Source organism: Camelus dromedarius, chromosome 16, assembly GCF_036321535.1.
Source record: "Camelus dromedarius isolate mCamDro1 chromosome 16, mCamDro1.pat, whole genome shotgun sequence".
In the NCBI taxonomy this organism is placed as follows: Eukaryota; Metazoa; Chordata; class Mammalia; order Artiodactyla; family Camelidae; genus Camelus; species Camelus dromedarius.
Window position 1 is genome coordinate 54,405,109 of NC_087451.1, and position 18,335 is coordinate 54,423,443.

Sequence of the window (18,335 nt, forward strand, 5' to 3'; positions counted from 1 at the left end):
GCTGGGGCAGAAGTCATGGGTTCATGACCTGACTCTGACCTTCCAGGCTGTGGGACTTTACAAGGCAGCTGCTGAGCCTGGAGCCCAGTCCCCACCCTCTGCTCTCTGACCCATAAGAACATGGAACCCAGATGTTCTACCTCTTTGAGGCCCCAGCCTGGTTCCTGGCACAAGAAATCATTTGATGAAAAAACAGTGGTACTGATCAACGAATTCTCAGGGTGCCAGACCTGTTGGAAGGGAAAATTCATGAGTTCCTGATATCTGCTCAGGGCTGGTCTTGAAGACGCTTTGTCCTGCTCCCTATCTGTTCCAAATAAATTCACGTCACAGGTCACCTATAGCCATTTGAACGCCCACTTCTCCAGAATCTCCTCAGCACGTGGCTGCCCCATGCATCACCTATTTGCCCAGTGGCCACTCTCCCACAGTTGTAGTTCCTCAGACAGTTTCTAAGACCTCGTGCTACAAGGGTCCTCTCTCCATCCCAGCCACAGAGGGCACAGACCGAGCGCAGATGGAACAGGTAAGTTTTATTTGGACTTTCAACTTGTTCAGAGAGCTCAGGAGCCCCACCTCCCCTCTCCAGTTCCCCTTCCCCATTTCCCCTCCCTGGGGAACACTCAAGGTACGATGCCCTGTGTCTCTGGAGTCTTTGGCCCCATCCCCGCCCAACACACCCCCTCACTCCCCTGCACTGAGGAGGAGGGGAGAGGTGTGAAGAGGTGGGGGACCTGGAAGAGTTGGATCAGAATGGTACATGCACTGACAGTAGCGTCCACTGCCCCCCAGCCTGGGCAGAGGCCCAGGAGAGGCTCACAGTGGAGGGGGTTGGATTCATTGTGGGGCGGCAGGCTCCTGCCATAGGAAGCTCCCCACCTCAGCCCTGGGGACCCCCTGGCCTCCTGCTTACCCGTCCTTCTGAGGGTACAACTCTGAGGTAGATTTCACAGAGGGAATGTGGGTCGCTGGGTGTGGGAAGGGGGTTAGCTCTTTTGAAGTTGGTCTCCACAGCACCCGGGGCCCATCCTCAGGTTCTGGCCTGGGAGGCAGGGCTGATGACACCCACCCAGCTAACAGAGGCTGAGTCACACACGGGCTCCAGGGCACCTGTGGTGTCGGGGCTTGAGTGGAATCAGGGTGGAGGAGAGCATCTGCCTTAGTGATCTGTGCCTTGGAGCTGGGGGCTCCAGGAGGAGGGCATGGGCCCAGGAGGCTGGCACAGATTGTTACCTGGCATGAGGGTCATGGGGCCTCAGGGCAGCCTCTTTAGGCTGGACGCTCCCAGCCCTCCAGTTCCTCCTTCTCCTCTCCCACCCTCCCTATTCCCCAGGGTGGGCAGAGGGGGAGAAAAGGGTTGGCCTGCAGGGAATGGCAAGAATCAAGATGCCTCCTTCCCCCAGTGGGGGCCCATGCCACGAGCCCTGACCTAGCCATGAGATGGAGGAACTGGCATCAATGTGCAGGGCAGGCTCTGGGACCCCACAGGGAGGTGCTCCCTGGACAGAGCACAGCCTGAGAAAGATGGACATCTGGGGAGGGGCTGAGGAAGTTCCTGGAGTCTTCTGATACCCTTCCCCTCCCCCAGGCCCAAGCACTAGACACCTTCTGGGATCCACCTGCTTGAGAACAGAAAGGCAGAGGGAAAGGCTGGGTGGGGTGATATGCCCCTTCCCATCCCAGCCCTGATCCCCACCTCCACAGCAGAAGCCCAGAAGCTGGGGAGAGCCTTAGCTGACTTCCCAGGAAGAGCCAGGGCTGAGTGGTGCCTGGACCAGGGAAGACGGCGCACACGTTGACTTGGTAGCTAGTGGAGGTATCTGGGGGTCGCAAGGGGCAGAGGCCCCCCACGAGAGTCATGCAGCATTCAAAGTGAGTGAGTGTTTGAGGGTGATGGGAGAAGGCGGAGAAACAGCCAGTGGGTGGGGGAGGCACCCTAGATCTTGCTGTTCTCCAGGTGGGAGTCAATGTGTTTGATGAGGGCATCATCTGGATACCCAACAGGGAAACCCAGCTGGCAGAGGGGGCAGCTGCGGATATCAGAGCCCACTGTCTCCATCAGCAGCTGTGGGGAGAGAAGGAAGTCATTTATGGTCCACAACCCTCCCACATAGTCCCCACATCCCAGCCTGTCCTTTTCGGGGACCCAAGGCAGGGAGGGCTAGAGCATGCAGAAGAGGTCTGGGCCCCCCTTTCTCCTGCACCACCTGTTCCTCCCCCTCCCTGCCCTCCTTCTACCAGTTCAGCTTCCATTCCCCTGGCCCTGGGCATAGGGTCCCCAGGAGGTGTTAATGGGGAGGTGGGTCTGCTCAACCTGCCAGGGCATCTGCGGTAATGAGAGAAGCCAAGACCCAGACATGCCCTCTGCATGACTAAGACACAGCTCCCAGATAACGCAAAGCAATGGATAATCCCAAACAATGTACAGCCTGTCTGGTTTTGGAAAGTATTTCGGTCCTTCCAGGTGGCAAGGGTTGGCTCTGACATTCAGGAAACTCATTATTTCAGTGAAATGATACAGCCCTGAGATAGGGGTGTTTTCTAGGACAGACAAAAAAGAGCAGGGGCTCTGAGGCCTGATGGGGCCAACTGGATGAGCAGGCATGGCTTCCATTAGCAAGTAATATTGTAAGTTTAATACTGAGCCAGGCACTGTGCAGAGTGCTTTGGGCTCACTGCATCCCTCTCAAGAACTCTCTAATGGAATGAGATAATAAACCATCGCCCTCATTTTGCAGATGAGAAAACTGAGGGTCAGAAAAGTAACTTGTCCACGGTCCCACAGACAGTAACTGGTGGAGTCCAGAATCAAAGCCAGGACTGCCACTCTGAAGACAGTGCCTTTCACTGCGGGACTGAACAAGTTTTAATAGTGCAGGGCCCCAATTCACGCCAACAAAAGGCCAAGGGAGTGAGCTGCTGCGACCCAGGGAGGGTGGCTTCAAAGGAAAGGAGCCCCGCCCACCAATCAGGCGCGAAGCGGAGGGCGGGGCTCCCTGTGGCTCAAGCCAGTGCGCACGTGCCCACTCACGTTGATGGACGGCCAGGACTGCGCGTGCTCGGCGTGGGCGTAGGCGGCGGCGGTGGGCGATTCGGGGACGGGGAAGCCCGCGCAGAACGAGGCGCAGCGGATGGCGCCGGCCTCTGGGCTGGGCGGGCTGGAGGGTACGGCCCACTCCTCCTCCTCCGACGGCTGCTTCTCGAAGCGCAGGCGAATGCCCTCGAAGGCGCGCCGTGGACTGAGGGGCCGGCCGGGGCCGTAGAGCTCGCCGCCGTAGGCCCGCGGCTTGGGCAGCGTGGCCGCCTCGGCCTGCAGCCAGGGCGAGGAGGCGCCCGCGTAGCTCGCGCCCTCTGCCATCTCCGAGTAGCTGCGTCGGCCCTGGAAGCCGGCCTTCACGTGGTGGCTGGGCGGCTTAGCGTAGGCGCGCTCGGCCAGCGTCCTCTCCCCCGGCGGCGGGGGCGGCGGGGGCCGGGGCTGCGGGGCCGGGCAGGCTGGGGGCCCCGGGGAGCGGCGCTGCGGGCTGGGGGACTGGCACGGCGGCGGCACCGGCGAGCGGCGCTGCGGGACGGGCGACGGGCAGGAGGGCGAGGCCGGCGAGCGGCGCTGCTGGGGCGAGGGGCACGGGGGCCCCGGAGAGCGGCGCTGAGGGACGGGGGACTGGCACGGGGGGCATGGGGGCGCCGCTCGGGCCGGCGGGGAGTGTGAGGGGCACGGGGGGGCTGGGGAGTGGCGCTGCGACAGCGGCGAGTGTCTCTGGCCTGCAGGAGAAGCAGGACGGGTCGAGAAACAGCGGTGGGGAAAGAAGGCGTCAGAACTGGGGAGCCAAGGCTTTGCGGGCGACCAGTGTCCACCCTGTTTCCTCCGAACGTAAGTGAAAAAGGCCCAGGCACCGGGAAAGTAGTCGAGGGTGGCCCCAGGACGCAGGACGTTGGCCATAGCTAGCCCCTCCCTTTGGGTCCAGCTCCCGGCCTCCCCTGCCCCATCTCACCGCCACTCCGAGCCTGCTCCTGCAGCAGAGTCCTCAAGATCCTCCCCTGCAGGGAACTCAACTCCCGAAGCCGGCCCAGCTCCTCTGTCAGCTCCGTGTAAGCAAGCGCCAAATTCACCCTGAAGGACAGCCAGTCACCCAGATCAAGGCTTGACCCCAGCCTGCCCTGACCCTGAGGTCAGAGGGCAGGGTGTGGAGAAGAGAAGGGAAGTGGGTTAACTATCACAGCAGCGGACGGACTGCGAAGGACTGGCTCTGCCCCAGCATCTGCCCCAGCATCTGCCCCGCCCTCCCCTCCAGGGCCCTCCTACCCCCACCTGCAGAAATTCTCTTCGGCTATAAGGCCCACCTCAAAAGAGAACCTCTTCCAGGGAGCCTCCCCCTCCTCCCAGCGAACCTTACCTGGGGTTAGGGCAGTGGTTCCCAGACTATGGCCTGGGGGCTGGGAAGCTCAGTGATTTCAAGGGATCCCTGAATCTGTGTGATCACTGAGCTTGTCAGTGGCCTGAATACATCTCCTACAGGTATGTGTGAATGTTTTTCTAATCTGTGCAGAAGCTGTGGTGACAAATAAAACATAGATTCATCAAAAAGCTGCGCTGAATTTATAGTAGCTTTTGTCACTGAATTTTCTCACAGAGCTCCTACTAACAGTGTAAGCGCAATCTGTGCTTTGGGGGCAGGGGGTGCATGAGGAGTCCTCACCTTTGAAAGATCAGGGACCACTGTTGCACAGCTTATGAAAAGCCCTATTTCATGAGTGAAGACATAGCCTCCTGGCTTGGCAGTGGTGCCAACTGATAAACTTGAACCCAAGTCTGCCCAGTTCCAGGTCCACTCCTCTTGCTTCCACCTCAGGGCTGCCTCTGAGCTCCTTCAGCCTTGCAACTCCCAGGATCACCAGGGAGCCCTTTACATGGAGAGCTTTGTGAACAGCTGTTGTGCACTGCACACCTCCAGGGGGCACCACTCATGTTAAGCACTTAAAAGTTGCCTTGTTCTGGAACTTCACTGAGAGTTCCTCGAAGGTGGGGATTTTATCACTGTGCTCATATTTTCAGCACCTTGTCTAGGGTCTGGTACCCAGTAGCTGTTCAGTAAGTGAATACTGAATTGAGCCTCTCTATTTTTCTCTCTTCTTCCCTTTTTCCCTCCCACTTTCTGCTCAGGCCTCCCGCTTACCTGCCCTCACAGAGCTGGAACAGACTCAGGAAAGACTTCAACCACTTCCTTTCCTCTTCCTTTCTCTTTGGGTCACTCTGACCCAGAACCACCTAGGTTATCACTCTCAGCACTGACCCTCCCCTCTCTCCCACCGTGGCCTGCACACCTTCAGGGTGCCCGTACTGACTTCACGTGAGGCTCTGCCATGGCCTTGGGTCACTGCTTTCATCTCTGATCTGGGCTTGGACAGCGCCTGTGAGGCAGGATGTTTTGTTTCCTCAGATCTCACCTCCCTCCCCAATCCAGAAGGAACTCTGGAATTTTGTGGAAGTTGGGGTTGGAGGGAAGTGGCAGGCAGCGCTCAGCCACCCTAGAAAGGATTTCCTCATAGGGGAGGCTCTCTTGCCCCGGGAGCTATAGGGCCCTGGGCAGGAAGGAGAGGTGGGTGGGGGTAGTTCTCTAGACCCTGAGGGTCTCCATCCCATGGTAATGGACATGAGAGAGGATGTATGTGGACAGGAGGGAGTGAAGGGAGGTGTGAGACCAATGTGATGAGTGTGAGGAACAGTGTGAGTGTGTGTGCCTGACCCCAGAGAAGAGGAGGGGAAGTCATGAGGTTAGGACTTCAGAGGGAAGATGATGACTGAACTCCTTTACCCTCCTTGCTGGCTCCTCTCTCTTACTAATCCTAGGGCAGAACTGGCTGGAGGGGGAGACAGCAACCCCTCCCACAACAAAACTATTTTTAACCCATTTGGACCAAAGCCAAATTATTGCAAATAGGCTAGGATTCTGGGGGACAAACCCATTCCTTAGGGAGGGAGGGTTCCCTCTACCAATCTGATGGTGGACAGGGATGGGAGGAAGCAGTCCTGCCGGGAGCCCTTGCCGAGGTGCTGCAGCCCTCAACCCATCACATCTCAGCTCTATGATGTTCCCCGACCCTCTTCACATGGATCTGTGGGAAGAAATGGCATCACGCTCATCCGACTGGGAGACCCATCTGTGTCCCACTTTAAATTAGGGACTTCCCAACAGAAGACTCCCCAGTTTAGTCCAAGGGAATTTGAGGGCAGGAGCTGTGTCTCTCCCATCAGACTGGGGGCTTTCAGAGAGGATCACGCCACCCCTCAGTGGTGGGGGCAGGAGGGGGCTCTGGGCAGGGCACTGATGGAACATCCCCTCTGACCAAGCAGCTACAGTTTCTCTCCCAGTCTGCCTTCACTGCTGTATCTCAGGTGACAGATACAGGTCGTTGCCTTCACACCCTGCCTTGGAGATCTCACCTGCCACACTCAGTTCCCAGGCCCCTATCTCTCCCCTGCTTGCCTTCCTCCCCTTGTCAGGAGCTACCCCAGTTTCCACGGCCCAGCTCCTGGCACCATCCTCACTGCAAAATAGACAGGGCAGCAGGAAATGGAAAGGAGAAGGCCCAGCCCCGAATGTCTAGCCCCTCTCCCAGCTCTGACCCTGTGTCCTCCTGGGGCTCCAGGCAGCCCTTGCAAAGACCTCTGCGACCCTGGGCAAGGTAGGGGGACCTGACTTCCCAATGTCCCATGGCCCGTGGGACCCCCCCTTTCATCTGGCATCTCTTCCCACCTCAAGATGCACAGGCACGGCTGCTAAATATGCTAACCATCTGAATGACTCACATTAGAAAACACTGCCAATTCAGTGGAAAAATACCTCAACTTCACAACACAACCAAGAGTCACACACGTGCACCTGAATACACATTCCGCTTCCTGGTTTCCTGGCCCACACCTGAGTGCTATTTTCCACCATCACCACTGTTTGGGAAGGATGGGTCAGGTGAACAGTAGCAGATAGCTGTGTTTGGGTGCTTCTTTATTGCTTAAATTATGGGGTGGGGGGAGTTCTGTCTGAGTCTCTCAGAAACTGAGAGGGACCCAGGGAGAAAATCATAAATAATCTGTAAGAGCCCTTATCATGGGCCAGACTCTGTGCTAAGAACTTAATCTTCACGACAAACCTACAGTGTTGCCACTCATTATCTCCACTTAATGGATGAAAAAACTGAGGCTTACAGAGGTTAAGTCACTTGCCCAAAGTCATAAAGCCTAATAATAGTGGAGTTGCTGGAATGGGAGCTCTGGCCTCCTGGACTCCAAAGTTGAGGATACTGACCACACAACTATGTACTGCCTTCCAAAACAATCAGGAAAGCGGGGCAGGAGGAGAGATGGGAAGAAAGCAGAAAGGAGAGATGAGGAGGAAGAGAATGGGGACCTCCAAAGTGGCCTGGGAGTCCTGAGCATCACAAATCCTGCCCTGGGAGGGGAGAGGAAGATGCTGGACATGTGAAACTGGCTGGCTCAAGGTCCCAGAGCAGTGGTGGCACAGTGTAGGGATTCAAACAGGCTATTGGCACCTCAGCCTGCTGAGCTGGCACCTTTGGAGGAGCTGGAGTGCAAATGGCAGTGCTGGCTGGAAGGAGAGCTCCCTCCACTGCAAACCTTTCCATTGTTTATTGACTTATCCTTTCATTCATTCTTTCCATGAATAATTCAGGGATCTCAAAAATTTATCTGGAAACAATAATCTTTAATGTCATTGATAAAGCAACTGAGATAAGAAAGGTTAGAGACCTAAGCATCCTCCTCTGTAAAAGGCCTCTTTCTGCCCTAAACCAGCTGGGAGGCACGCGGGCTTCCGAGTGTAGCATTTTCCCTGAGGAAGTTCACAGGGTGCCCGGTGCTGCCCTGGAGCCTCTGTGAGGATACGGATGTGAATGCAGATGCGGATCCAGCGGGCAGAAATTCAGGCCAGTGTTGGGTCATGGGATTAGAACTAGGGATGGGCTCAAGGTCAGGATTAAGGCTGAGGTTGGGGGCAGATTAGTTCATTTTCAGGTTTGTGGATGGAGTTGAGTCAGGATGAGGGACAGGGTTACAGGCAGGGATGGGATCAGTATTAGGGTTAGGATTGGGGTCAGGATCAGAGCTGGTCATGTGGTCAGAGTCCCCAGCTGACCAAATCAGGAGGAAAACAAATCCAGCATTCCCAGCCCCTCCATCCTTGCCCACAGCTGCCCCCGGCCACATCACCCCTGTGGGGGAATTTAGGGACCAAACTTTCCATCACCCACAGGCACACCCAGCATTAGTCTTCCCGCCCGACCCGACCCTCAGGGAGGGGACCACAGGCACCGGGCCGTGGAGCGGACTTGAGGTTGCGGGCCGTGGGGAGGAGGAAGTCGCTTGCAACAACCCAGCGCTCCACCACTTCCTTTCAGGCGCCTTGAGCCCCTTCACTCTCCTCGACCAGCTATGACTTGTGGTCCACAGAGCCTGGCTCTTCGTGGCAGCCCCTGCCATGCTTCCAGCTCAGCCAGATGGTCACTATGTCTAGAAAGCCTTCCCCAGCTGGGGAGCTCACAGCAGGGCTGGAAACCAGAGTCCCCATTTAGGCTGGGGAGAGGGCCACGCATCCTAATTTCCCCAGGGCTGTCCAGGTTCACAGCAGTTGCCTGGCATAATTATTAATAGTGCCCCCTTTCACTTTCAAAAGTGTTCAGGTTTGGACAACGAATCACCTGGCTGGCTGCCCCTCATGTTAGGGCCTCCAACATGGAGAAGAACGTGAACCAGAAAAACACCACAGAGGTACATTCACCCCAGCTGCTCAGGACCTGCTTGGTATTTGCACTTAACTTCTCTGATTACTTAACTTCTTTGTACCTCAGTTGGCTCAGCTGTAAAAGGGGACAATGCTATCACACATTTTTTGGTGTGAGAATCAAGTAAGATTTTGTAGATGGTTTGGATGAGGATTCAGGGAAGTGCCCAGGAAACAGGTAGGGAAAGCGGGGAACCAGTTGTGATCTCCTTTTTGAAGACACCAGCTCAGTGACTTTGGTTTGAATGAGGGGAAGATGTGGAGTTCCCCATCTAGGGAGAGCACATGGGTAAGAGCTGCTCTCTGCCTCCCTGGCAGGGAAAGGGTCAGAGACGGTTCAAAGCCCACCAATCCCTCAGACCACAATTAGGAGGGCGTGGTGGGCCCCAACTTCAGAACCCCTCCCCACCCTTGGGGAGCCCGGAGGCTGCAAGTCCTGTGGGCTGGGCGCCAGGGCTGAAAGAGATTTGAGAGAAAGGAAGTAGGGAGGGTGAGAAGCGTGAAAGGGGAGGCCCTGGGCCTGCTGGTTCTGGGGCATGAGACTAAACTCTGGGTACACGGGGGTCTCCGACTTCCGTCCTGACCCACCCCACACTGCCCTTGACCTCTGTGCAGAGTTTCCATCCTCTCTCTCCGAGTTCACACTTCTCCCCCACCACTAACCGCAGCCCACGCAGAGGCTTGTGGGCGGAGAGAGGGGCGGGTGTGGGGAGGTGGGCGGAAAAGGGCCCAGGCTGCAACACTGAGCCCCCCACGTTGGGAAAAAAGGCCTATAGTTTCCCTCCTCATCATTCGTACTGAACCCCCATCCTCTCAAGGGGAGCTCCCCTCACGGATGAGCCCCCTCCCTCACTGGCCCTCATTCCCCTCACTGAGCCCCCGCAAGGAGCCCCCTCTCCACAATTTCCCCTCCACCCTCAGGGCTAGTCACACCCTCAGGAAGGCCGTGCTCAGACCTATGACTCTGTGCTGGCCCAGAGGGGCAGGAGTCGTGGGCTCTGTGCCTCTCCCTTGGCTGGGACCCTCCTGGGGTCCTAAGATCCCTGTGCATCCTCAGGAGCAGGTCGTCTCCACTCCCATCTCCTTCCTCATTATTGCCTTTGGCCCCTGAGTCACCCCCAGCAGCTCTGCCACTGGGGCAACTTGTCCCCCTGGTACCAACCACCAGATGCTGGGCTGACCAGACGGCAGAGTAATCTTGCCTGCAGGTCGGACCTGAGGTGGGCAGTCTGGTCTGTTCTGGGCACTGGGCAGGAAGGGACTGAAAACCTTAGAGCGGGAGCTACCTCCCCGGCCTGCCCCCCTCAGCACAGGGAAGACCTATGGAGGGGAATTAATAGAGGCAGGAGCTGTATGAGGGAGGGAATTTTAACAGCCAGGACTCCCACAGTAAAACTGGCCACCCTGGAGGTGTCCACACTGGGACAGATGAGCACCCTTCGGGGGTACACAGGGTTCCCACAGAGGAGTCGGCTGAACCCAGGAACCTCTGTGCCCCCTCTTCAGCCATCACACCTCCATCTGGATAATTCAGCCCCTGCGTTCTTCTCCGTGGAAGGCCCACATGTAAAATTCCCACTGGCCCGGAGGGTCAGGTAGAAGCAGAAGGAAGAAGAGGGGCTGGTGGGGGAAAGGAGCTGAGAGCAGGTGACTGAGGCCTCCTCAGGTGGGAGGACAGGGGAGAGAGCACTCGGGAAGCGGCTTATTACTAAAAGGAGCTGAGTTTATAAGAAAATAAAACTACCGGGGGAGTGAGGACTTCCTCTGAGAATTAACTCTTGCCAAGCTGGGGCTGTCCGGAGATGCTTGGCCTGAAAGGAACTGTGAGGCTTGGCAGGCAGGGCCTGGCTGGCTCCAGGGGCAGATGTCCAGGAGGCCTTGAGGCAGAGCCCGAACCGTGGAGACAGAGGGGAAGAGCAGGAGGTCATCTCTGGTAGGACCAGCCTCGGAGCAGAGCCCAGCTCCCTCTGGCCAAAGGGACAGGGCGGGGCAGGTGCCTTGAGGTGAGAACGGATAGGGGCTGTTCTGGCCAAAATCATTGACAGGGATGATACGACCTCCAAAAGCACCTTATGGGAGGCATTCTCTTCCACTCATTCACTTATAGCCTTGGCCCCTTGAGACCCACCACCCCTTCTCTGCCTCACCCACATCACCTTCCACTCAGAACCTCTCAGCAGCGATGGACCTCTGAGCCCGTGAAGGAAACCTGGGGCCAGAGAGATGAATTCGGCCAAGCTAAGCCACTCAGCATCCCAGGAAGGGTCCCTGGGATTCAAAGCCTGGCTGTTCAGACTCTAGCCCTGCCAAAAAAAATCCTCTCTCTGGGTTCAACCAGTTAGAGGAGGCTTCACTCAGCTCTTCTAAGAGGGAGTTGGACTCAGTGAGCCATAAAGGACCCTACACTGTGACTTTAGGGGCAAGCTAGGATTCTAGAACATCTGTGTGTATGTGTGTTCCGGGTCTGGGCACACGGACTAGGATGTGCCCTAAGCCCCAGCCACAATTTAGGGTGGACCCTTTCCACAGAGGCCCCTAACAGCTGAGGGGTCCCACCCATTAGTCCCACAAATGGGGTTCTCACCCCCCCAGCTATCACAGCTCCACCCAGGCCATCACCCCAGGGTGCAGAGGGAGGTGAGGGGTATCCCCAACTGGCCAGCAGCTGGGAAAAAGGTGAGGAGGAGGCCTGCTGAGAGAGGGAGCCAGAGGTCCTGTAGCTGGGTGTGTGGCATGGTAGAGGGCGAGCTCCTGCTCCTCTCCAGCCCTCAGTCTTCCCCTCCAATAAAAGGAGGGAGTCTGTGCCACACACCTCGTCTTAGAGGAGAAGGCTTAGGCGGAAGGAGGTTTGTGCTCTATTTCTCAGAAAGTGGGAGAGGATGAGTTCGGGTGCGGATGTGAGAGGCACCAGGCTCACAGCCGCCAGGCTGTGCTCACTCTCTCCCTGTCTGCCCGAGGCTGCCCCAAGGCCCCACTACTGGGGTCCCACTGACACAGCTCCCTCCCCACTTCCTGTTGCCCCTCTTTATTGGCAGGATTCCCAAGGGACACCCCAGCAGAATATGTTCTAATTCCCTGCATGCTACTGTATAAACTCAAGGAAGCCCATCCTCCTCTAAGACTCAGCTTTCTCTCTCCTGAGAAAGGAGAGGAGGCACCACAAATCCTGAAAGAGATCATCTCCTTCCTCCTCGTTGGGGAGGGGAGGGTTAACCCAACTGGCTGGGCCTTGTCACTGGGATAGAAAATGGGCCCCAGAGGTTCCAAAACTCACCAGGGGACACAGAACACAGCAGCAAAGCTGCTGAGGAAGTCTCTCTCCACCCCTGACACCTCAAGAAGACATAGGCCTGGGTACCAGAGGAAAACAAAGGGAATGTCCCAGAACCTGCGTATCTCCAGGACCTCGCCTCCTTCCTCTGAAGGGTGCAGAGCCACACAAGCAACCCAAACCCCACAATCCTGACAGCCTAAAAGAGAGGCCCCAAAAATGTAGAGGGTAAGGAGTGAACCAAAGGGGGAACCTGGGAAATGGCACCCCCCAGGGTATAGAGTTTAAGAGGAAGAGGATTACAGAGTGACTTACTGATCATCCCCAACTCTTTTCACCCATGCCATGTCCCGCTCCGACTGGTTGGAGGCCAGGTCCTAAGAGAAAGATTGAGAGGTGAGACCCCAAGCTCACCTTGCCTGGACTTCCCTTCTTTACTACCCCCAGGGCTCGTATGGACTCATGGGAAAGCCCTAGACATTTAAGGGTTGTTTCCAGCAGCCCCCAGACCTCCAGGAAGCTCTAGAGGGGCTGGGGCAGGGGCCCCAGGCAGCACCCCCCACCTTTTACCTGGGCCCGGGTCTCCTGCAGCTGCTTCAGCTCCCCCTGCAGCCGCTCGCACTCAGCCTGGAGCTGCTCCTCTCGGAGCTGAGCACCCCGGGCCTCTCCCTGGGCGGCCTCCAGAGCCTCCTCTAGCCGTCGCCGTTCCAGCTCACCCAGACTTGGTGTGGTGCCTGGCCAGCCTGCTGCGAGGGAAGAGGAAAATGTCAGGCTGGGTCCAGCTGCCGGGCACCCTTCACCAATTCCCAAATCAGCACAAGGTGAAGTGGGCGAGAGCTGCAGCATGAGGGATCCAAGAGAGACAGCCAGAGGGCAGCTATCCCAGGATGAGAGAGACCTCTCCTGAGGGAAATGGGAACGATGGGCTGAGCTGCTTTTCCTAATCTTCCTGGAGGCAGAGGGAAAATAAGATGGGCTCTGGAAGGGCTTCCCTGGCCAGACTCAAGTCTCCAAGCATCCTAGGGCCCTCTGCTAATCACAACCTGACAGGCAAGGGGACTATGGGTGGGGACGCCCTCTGCTGGCACATACAGGGATTGCATGAGGGTAACCTCGGAATGGGCGAGATAAAAGGGGGAATGTCAGTGTCAGAAACTGGGGTAATAGTGACTGAGGTGTGGGGACTGTTGGTAAGGAGGGATGGGGTGATTATGGGAGAAATTAAAACATTACGATGGGGTGATGACTATCAATCTGAGATGCTGGAGGTGTCCAGCGGTGCTGAAATTGGGGGTTGGCTTGGGGCCTTTGGAGTACGGAAGTCAGGGGTTGCTGAGATCTTACCGTGATTCAAGCCAGATCCGCCTCTCAGTGCCAAGTAGTGCAGGTCCAGATCAGCACAGGGCGGGGCAGGGACAGGCGGGGGGCTCAGGCTGGGGAAGGCTGCGTCCCGGAGGCCTTGTTGCTGCCGCAGCTGCTGCTCCAAACCACAGATCTGCCGCAGGTGGGTCTCCACCAGAGCCCGCTATGGGGGGAGACAAAGGGGTAAGGGTCTGCACCAGGCCAGGTCACCCCTGTGGGCCCCCCAAACAAGGACCTCCCCATGTCTGGGTATCCATTATCTCCCAAACTGAGCAGAGGTCCCAGGTCACACATCCCAGCTCCAGTCTCCAAGAGGCCATGAGTGAGAGGTCTCCTCTCTCAGCAACTGCAATGCAGATGTCTCTGGCTATTGCCCCTTGCAAAGTCAGAGGTAATGCCTCTTCCCTGTCACTAACATGCAGAGACACTTATAAGAACATTCAGCCTCCTGTCCAGACACCGCCACCCCCTCAGGAGCATAACTTCCATTTGCATATGTGACTTAAACACTATGGGCTTCATCTATCTTACCCATAACACGGGGTTAACTTAAGATTTGTTGCAAGCATTAAAATGAGTAAATATATGTAAAGAGATGAGAATGATGCCTGGCATACAGTAAGTGCCATGTAAATGTTTGTGACTATTACGGCAAAGCATTTTTACACAAATGCCCCACAACAGCTCAGCAAGATTGTTATTACTTGCCCCACTTTTCAGAGGCAGGACAGAGGCTAAGTGTCTTGACCTAGGTCAGTTAGGGGTTGGCTGTACTATGTCTCCTGACTCTGATATCTGCCCACCTACTCACACACATGGCCACACCCTGACTCAGAATCACACTCAGGCCAAGGCCCGTCCCAACAGCCACAAACACTTCTGGTCACCTCTGCCCTCACTTATACAGCTTTCTAGTTCAGTGCTAGGGTCAACCCAGCAAGAGACCCAAACACACACAGAGAAACAGTGTCCTACAGGGTCACTCATATAGTTACCTCCCGTCACTGCACGGCCAGGAGATACACAAGAGTCACTAACAACCTGTATGACACGCACAAGCTCACTCACAAGGCCAAACAGGCACTCACCAACAGACACCACCACAGCTGGGTACATATCACGAGCACACCATCCAGGGTCACACCCACAAGCACCCGGGCTCCCTGGACCTCACCATCTCCCCCAGCTCTGTCTCCAGGTCATTCTTCTCCACGCAGAGCTTCTCGTAAGCCTGGATCATCTCCCCGAGCTGTTCTTCCTGCTCCTTATTCTTCTGCAGCTGGATGGGGCCCAGAGAGGGTAGGGTGCAGCCATAGTCAGGCCCATCCTTGACTTGGGGTACCAGAGCAGCATCCTGTGCCTCCCACCCCCACTCCCAGCAGCCAGTGGAGGGGCAGAAGGAGCTGCAGCTGGTTATAGGGAGGACCATGGCCATCTGATCAAGGAAACAGAAGGCCAGAGGCTGGAGGGGTGGGGGTGGGGGTGACAGGTTTTGGAAATGGATTGGAGCCAGGAGCTCAGGGAGGGCTTACCTCATGCTGGAACTGGTTGAGCCGTTGCTGCAGGCTGACCTTCTCCACTTCCAGCAGGGAGCCATCCTTGATTTCATACAGAGAGAAGCCATGCTCCTCTCCAAAGTCACTGATCAGTGGGTACTGTGGATGGGACAGGCCCTTAGGAGAGCCGGTGCCCGGCCCCTAGCCCAGGCTTTAGCCTAGCTGTGTCCCCGTCCCACAACCTGCCTCAGAGTCCTTGCCTCTCCCTTCCCTCTCCAGAGAGATCTACACATCCCAGTTTCCACGGGCCTGTAGGTGTCTCCCACCAACCAGATCTTTTTTAGATCCAAGGTCCAGTGCTCCAAAGCAGATCCCTCCTGATCCCCTCCTGATTGGCACTGGGCTCTCCAGAGTTCCCATCCAGAACAGCCACATCCTTCATGGGGGCCCCTCAAGTTCCTGAGTCTGTACCCTGACCCCTCTTTTGGTTCCGTGGAATCTCTGCTGGATCCTGAGTTCCTGCCACCCAGCCCTCCCCAACCCCTACACAAAGCCGGCCCATCATCTCCAGATTCTGACCTTGATTTCGTAGACTTTGAGGCGGCGGCGGAGGGTGGCATTCTCCCTCTCCAGGCCTCCCAACCGCTCCTTGATGTCTCCATAGGCCGTGATCAGGGCAAAGTGGGAGGCAGAACACATGTCCCCCCCCAGCGAGGGGTCTCCAGGGGCATCCAGCCACACCTCACTGGGCCCCAGGGCCTCCTGGGTCAGGATGCTGATGTCATCCTCAAACATGGACTCCATGGCAAGGGCCTGGGCCACGGCCTGCCCTGGGCCTCCTGGGAGAGCAGGAGCAACCGTGGAGAGGGTGGCCCAGAGCTTGTCCCTGACACCCCTCGTCCTGGCCCGAGGAGCCCTGCGGCCAGCTGAGATGCAGCCTGGTCCTGCCTTCATATCCACAGCCCCCTCCCAGACTACTAAGCCTCATCTCTTCTCTGCTGCCTTTGGGGGAAGGGACTGGGACCAGGTGAAGACTTTCAGGGCTGGCAGGGGGGTGACAAGTAGAGACAAGTAAGTGAGGCCAGCAGGAGGGAAGGGCCCCTTCCAGAACTCAGGGAGACCTGTGGACAGGAAAGGGCTGCCTTCCCAGCACAGGGGCCCAGAAGGGGCCTGCCTTGTCTCTCACTTCTCAGCCCCTTCTCCACCCCAGGCCTCACTTCCCCAAATACCTCTTTGCCAAGCTCCTCATGCCAGGCCTCTCTTAGGAAGGCCCAGTGCTTCTGGGAGGGTCAGCCCCACCACTGCCAGTACATCCTCTGCTGGGCCCCCGCCCAACTTCCCAGCTTCCTCCTGCAGGATCCCAGAGTTCAGAAAAAGGAAGTGCCTCCCCCAGTCACACTGAGGTTGTGGCAGCCCTCCAGGTTCTCCTCACCCCTGACCTGGGACCCACAGGAAGTCTTCTGCTAAGTGTCTGAGGGTACACAGAGGGGAAGGGGGCTCTGGGAAAGGCCTGAGCATAGGTGAAGAAAAGCTGACAAAGAATTCCTAAGCCTGTGTGCCTGCATACAGGGAAATGGGGAGCCCTGGGAGGGGGCAGGAATGACTCAGGGCTCCCGAAAGAGTAGGCGAAGGGGTGCGTGTATACTTCTGGCCCTGTTTATGAATGTGTGTCTGTGGCTGGCATGTGTGGGGGGAGTGTGTGTGTCTGTGAATGGGTGTAGGTGTGTCACAGTCAATGAGTGCCTTTGCGGGGCTGCGAGCGGGGGTCGGATGGAGTGGAGAAGTGGCCTGGAGGCCGTGTGTGTTTGTGTGTGCGCGTGTGTGCACGCGTGCGTGAGCGTGTGTGAAGGGTGGGCACGTTCGGGGCCGTGTGTCACGTGAGGCACTATGGGAATGTCCGAAGTGTGTGCGCGCGCGCCAGAGCGTGTGTGTGCGTATGAGAGGGGGCTCCCGAGGTGTGAGTTGAGACAGTGGGGTCCGCGACCTCCCAAAGCCAGGCAGCAGGAGCCTGGGGTGGAGAGAGCTCAGGCCTAGGCCCCTACACTGTCCCCCATTCAGAGCCAGGGAAACGCGGGTGACCGGGTCTGAGTAAACGCGTGTTTGTAGGACTGGCCCCACCTTTAACCCTCTCCTCCCCAGGCCCATCCCCTCTCCCCCCAACTCCGCTAGCCAGTGCTCATCACACCCCCCGACCCCCGGCCCTCCACCTCGGGCCCAACCCCAACAGCTCTGTCCCCTGGGCCGCCCCGACCAGTGTTTGCTTCCTCCACATTCTCTCCTCGGCCCAGCGGCCCCCCAAGAGAGCGACGGCAGGCGGATGGGGAGGGGATGCCTCCTCGTCCCCGGGCCCCTTCTGCGGCCCCTTTAAGAGCCGCCCTTTAAACCCCTTTAGCTCGGCCGACAGAAATTGTCGCCCCTCCCCTCTCGGGGGCCGAGACCAGGCAGCCCCCTCCCCCACTGGCGGCCGATCCCCGGGCCCCGAGTCGGCCGTCCCCGAGCCGGGAAAGGGGCTCCTGAGGCGGTGCGGCCTGAGGAGAGGCGGAGGAGAGGGAAGGGGAGAATGCCGGCGGTCAACGCCGGACCCTTCCCCTCCCCGCCACCCTGGGCCAACTGCGAGCCGACCTCCCGTCCCCTCCTCCCGCCCACCCCGCGACCCCCGGGGTCCGGCCCCAGTCGCCGCTCCCCTCCCCTCGCCCAGCCCAGCCGGGACTCACAGCTGCTGCCGGTTCCTGCTGGTAATCGCAGCTTACCCCCTCTGCCTGCTCCCTCCCCAGACGGGCACCGGTGCCCCCACCCCCCTGGCACCGCGCTCTGCTCTCGCCCTGTCGCCGCCGCCGGGTCTCTCCCCACCCCCCACCCCTTCTCCCAGCCCCCCTCCCTCGCTCCCGCCCCGCTCCTCCTCCGCCGCCGCCGCCGCCGCCGCCTCCTCCTCCTCCTCCTCCTCCCTGGCTGCTCCGGGTTTCTCCAGCTGGGATGGCGCCCTGGACCCCGCCGCGGCCACCACCACGTGGCGAGGGGCAGCCGGCCCCCGCGGTGCGGCGGGGCCTGGCAGCGCGCCCGGCGCCCACCCGCTCCCTGTCGCGCGGGCCCGCGCTCCGCGCCCCCTCCCCGACGCCTCCCAACGCAGTGTGGCGTGGCGGGGTGTGTGGGGGCGTCTGCGGACGGCGCAAGGGCTCCGGTGATGCTTTGGGATTTGCTTTGGGGCTGTACAGTTTGGGGAAAGTGAGGCTCTTTATTTGGATTGTTTTGGTCTTTGCTCTTTTGAGAAGGAAAATATCAGACCTACTCTTCATTCCTCTTGGGGGAGGGGGCATTGCTCTAACAATAAATAACAACGATCGTAGGGATCTAGCCGGAGAGATTAGAGTTAAATCAGTAACTTCTTCGGAAGTGAGAGTCAACTGAGAAAACCAA

At 58.0% G+C, this 18,335-nt stretch overlaps 1 protein-coding gene across 4 annotated transcripts; it reads right to left on the reverse strand.

The window, feature by feature from the left end:
• Positions 1-516: 516 nt before the first annotated feature.
• On the reverse strand, positions 517-17,781 carry TBKBP1 (TBK1 binding protein 1). Of its 4 annotated transcripts, none has more exons than XM_064496000.1 (10): positions 17,636-17,781; positions 15,501-15,760; positions 14,958-15,080; positions 14,600-14,704; positions 13,408-13,588; positions 12,634-12,809; positions 12,379-12,440; positions 3,990-4,108; positions 3,032-3,759; positions 517-2,065 (listed from the first exon to the last, which is right to left on the reverse strand). In XM_064496000.1, the coding sequence occupies exons 2-10, from the start codon at positions 15,723-15,725 to the stop codon at positions 1,937-1,939; spliced, it is 1,848 nt and encodes a 615-aa protein (XP_064352070.1). In that variant the 5' UTR covers positions 15,726-15,760; positions 17,636-17,781; the 3' UTR covers positions 517-1,936. The 4 variants fall into 4 exon arrangements, with proteins under 4 accessions (XP_064352070.1, XP_064352071.1, XP_064352069.1 ...); XM_064496001.1 differs by lacking the exon at positions 17,636-17,781 and adding an exon at positions 16,151-17,545; XM_064495999.1 differs by lacking the exon at positions 17,636-17,781 and having other exon boundaries at positions 12,634-12,806; positions 15,501-17,545.
• Positions 17,782-18,335: the final 554 nt, after the last annotated feature.

What these genes read in the sequence shown, in the direction of transcription:
- TBKBP1 (XM_064495998.1), bottom strand. Translation starts at nt 15,875, where the DNA reads ATGAAGGCAGGACCAGGCTGCATCTCAGCTGGCCGCAGGGCTCCTCGG. An exon ending in TGCAGGAGACCCGGGCCCAG is followed by an intron (nt 12,441 to 12,633) that starts GTAAAAGGTGGG and finishes TCTTTCTCTTAG; the next exon opens with GACCTGGCCTCCAACCAGTC. An exon ending in GGAGCAGGCTCGGAGTGGCG is followed by an intron (nt 3,760 to 3,989) that starts GTGAGATGGGGC and finishes CTTCTCCTGCAG; the next exon opens with GCCAGAGACACTCGCCGCTG.